Source organism: Puma concolor, chromosome D1, assembly GCF_028749965.1.
Source record: "Puma concolor isolate L17-30 chromosome D1, mPumCon1.1.hap2, whole genome shotgun sequence".
In the NCBI taxonomy this organism is placed as follows: domain Eukaryota; kingdom Metazoa; phylum Chordata; class Mammalia; order Carnivora; family Felidae; genus Puma; species Puma concolor.
The window spans coordinates 14,165,414-14,168,632 of NC_141676.1; the positions used below are offsets into that span (position 1 = coordinate 14,165,414).

General features: G+C 37.7%; 1 protein-coding gene across 1 annotated transcript; it reads right to left on the reverse strand.

The window, feature by feature from the left end:
- Positions 1-998: 998 nt before the first annotated feature.
- Positions 999-1,949, reverse strand: LOC147576473 (olfactory receptor 8K3-like). The gene has a single exon (XM_086679366.1). It carries the CDS (start codon positions 1,947-1,949, stop codon positions 999-1,001), a length of 951 nt encoding a protein of 316 aa, XP_086535492.1.
- Positions 1,950-3,219: the final 1,270 nt, after the last annotated feature.

Consider the following 3,219-nt stretch of genomic DNA (forward strand, 5'->3'; position numbering starts at 1 on the left):
GCTTAACCGACTGAGCCACCCAGGCACCCCAAAAGGGTGTGTATATTTCAAATGAGGTCTCTGTGGATATTTTTTCCACTTTTTATGGTATATTTTTATTAATACAAATTTTCATTCTAAATAGAGTATATTTATCAGTGTTATTATTTTTTTGTACCCTGCTTGGGGCGCCTGGGTGGCACAGTCGGTTAAGCGTCCGACTTCAGCCAGGTCACGATCTTGTGGTCCGTGAGTTTGAGCCCCGCGTCAGGCTCTGGGCTGATGGCTCGGAGCCTGGAGCCTGTTTCAGATTCTGTGTCTCCCTCTCTCTCTGCCCCTCCCCCGTTCATGCTCTGTCTCTCTCTGTCCCAAAAATAAATAAAAAACGTTGAAAAAAAATTAAAAAAAATAAATAAATAAAATACACAATTATGTCACTCGAAAATAGTCAAACTTTTATTTCTGCTTCTCTATGCATATATGTGTTCACATATCATTATGTAACAGAAATCTAAAATGTCACCCACCACAGGAAAATAGAGTTAAAGTGTCATTAAGGCTGATATTGTTGATTAGTCATTGATATATCTATATGCCTAGCAACAAAAACCAATACAGGCCATCTTTTATATGTCAATATGCCAATGTTGTGGGCTCTAGGCCACACACAAAATATTTAATAAAAGACATAAGAAAGCTTTTTAAAACTTATCTAATGGCAGATGTATTAAAACAGACTTCTCTTAAGTTGAAACATGAGTACTTGGCAGTGTGAGAATAGAAATCAGACCTCAGTGTTTTACAGTAATACTTAAGGACAAATTAAAGTTGATAACAGAAGGATGATCACTACTTGAACACCTACAAGTTGAAAACAGGAAACACATTTCTAGTTTCCCATGACTTTTACACAATACTCCTTTCTAAGGCCTATGGCATATAAAGACAGTATTCTATAGCCTAATTTATTATATATTTATTATTATTTTATATATGCAATAATGCATACTCACGATAATCTACATAGGCAGTTTGTGCAGATTTTTCCATATCCTACGCAAGGCACCTTTTACCTCTTTGTTCCTCAAGCTGTAGATCATGGGATTCGACATAGGTATTATCAACGTGTAAAATGCGGACGCAATTTTATCAGTATCAAAGGAATGACTGGATTTGGGTTGCACGTACATAAAGAAGAGAGTGGCATATAATACAACAACCACTGTCAGGTGGGATCCACAGGTGGAGAAGGCCTTGTGCCTGCCCTGTGCAGAATTCATCTTGAGGATGGCCATCAGGATCAGGATGTAGGAGACAAGCACTATCAGAAGAGATGACACCAAATTAAATGCTGAAAAGATCAGTATTATCAACTCAATGTCACGTGTGCTAGAGCACAGCAAAGTTAACAAGGGAAGACTGTCACAGTAAAAGTGTTTAATGATGTTATGGTCACAAAAGGATGACATAAAAATCTTTATGGTGGTTATCAGAGAAAGAAAGGCACTGTAGACATAGGGGACAGCCACCAGCACCCAGCACACCTTTTGTGACATAATAACCGTATAAAGCAGAGGACGACAGATGGCCACATAGCGGTCATAGGCCATTACTGACAAAATGAAAAGCTCGCTGATGATGAACAAGATGAAGAAAGCCAGCTGTGTGGCACACCAGTTATAGGGGATTGTGTTTTGATTAGCTATGAAATTGACTAACATTTTGGGCCCCACAGCTGTTGAATAACCAAGATCGATGAAGGCCAGGTGTCTGAGGAAGAAGTACATGGGTGTTTGTAGCCTGGAGTCCACCTTGGTGAGGATGATCATGCCCAGGTTGCCCACCAGTGAGATCACATAGATGATGAGGAAGAGTACAAAGAAGGGAGCCTGCAGCCCCGGCCGGTCTGTGATTCCCATTAGGATGAATTCTGTTAGCACTGTTTGATTTGGTTGGTTCATCCAGGCCATTAGGAAAAATTGCTGTGGGAAGAACCATCACGTGAGTCACTGGCATTCAGAAGATGACATCTGTTAACTTATTTAGTATGCAAAGTCATTGTGATTAAGAGAAATCCAAGTTTTAAATGTTTTTTTCATGTTTATTTATTTTGAGAGAGAGAGACAGAGCGGGCAGGGGCGAGCAGAGAAAGAGGGATAGATAAGGCCAAGCAAGCTCCACACTGTCAGCGCGAAGCCCAATGTAGGGCTCAAACTCACGAATTGTGAGATCATGACCGGAGCAGAAACCAAGAGTCAGACGCTTAACTAACTGAGCCACCGGGCACCCTGAAATCCAATTTTTTTTAATTTAAGTTTTATTTCAATAAATATCTACTTTTTTTTACTTAAAATACTTATAATTTGTTAAACACATCATACTTTAGAAGGAATTATAATAAAAGGAACAGCTCTCTGCTTCCAGACCTGGCAACTTTAGTCCCAACTTTCAAGGAAAATCATGATTAACTCATTTAGTAGACTTTGATTTAATTCTGTGTATTTAATGATATTCCTGTTCCATTACCCATTTGATTTTTTAAATTGTATGCTTATTCCACTTTACTTCATGAGTTTTAAATATCATTTAATGATTTTTTATGATGATAGTTAATCATTTAACTTGCAGAAGTCCCCCCCATACCCACTCTAGTGCATATAAATAAATGTTATTTTCTCTAGAATAGTGTGTCTGAATATTCAGTACTTGCCTGTGGTTTTTTAAGTTTCTGATTTTTGCTATGTTGCACACCAAGTAAGGCCTGCATTTGTAAGTTATTCAATATAAAAAAGAAGTATTAGCAAACATTTCCACTTTTGCTTTGACTTTAGCATTAACATCTCTGAAATGATGGATTTCATGGTATAGTTGTATTTCCTAGCACATATTAAAACAAGTAAAAATTATTAAAACGTATTTGTTAATGTACGACCTAAAATCATCCAGTAAGTTGCTATAAATAGGCATCCAAAAGGGAGAAGCCCCTTCAAAATAGGGGCTGCTATCTCAAATGTCTTAGAGACCTGTTTCAATGTACATGGACCAGGACAAATGGTGTTTTGATCCACATAAAGCCCAGTGGACATGGTATTGATAGAATTGGAGTACATTCACTATATTTTAATTTGAACACAATTCTTACACGTTTATGTCATCTTCCATCAAGAATACCTAAAAGGTTTTGGTTAACACCTTTTAGTTAAGGATTACACTTCATCTTCCTCTACTTCTCCAACTCCT

What these genes read in the sequence shown, in the direction of transcription:
- LOC147576473 (XM_086679366.1), bottom strand. Translation starts at nt 1,949, where the DNA reads ATGGCCTGGATGAACCAACCAAATCAAACAGTGCTAACAGAATTCATC.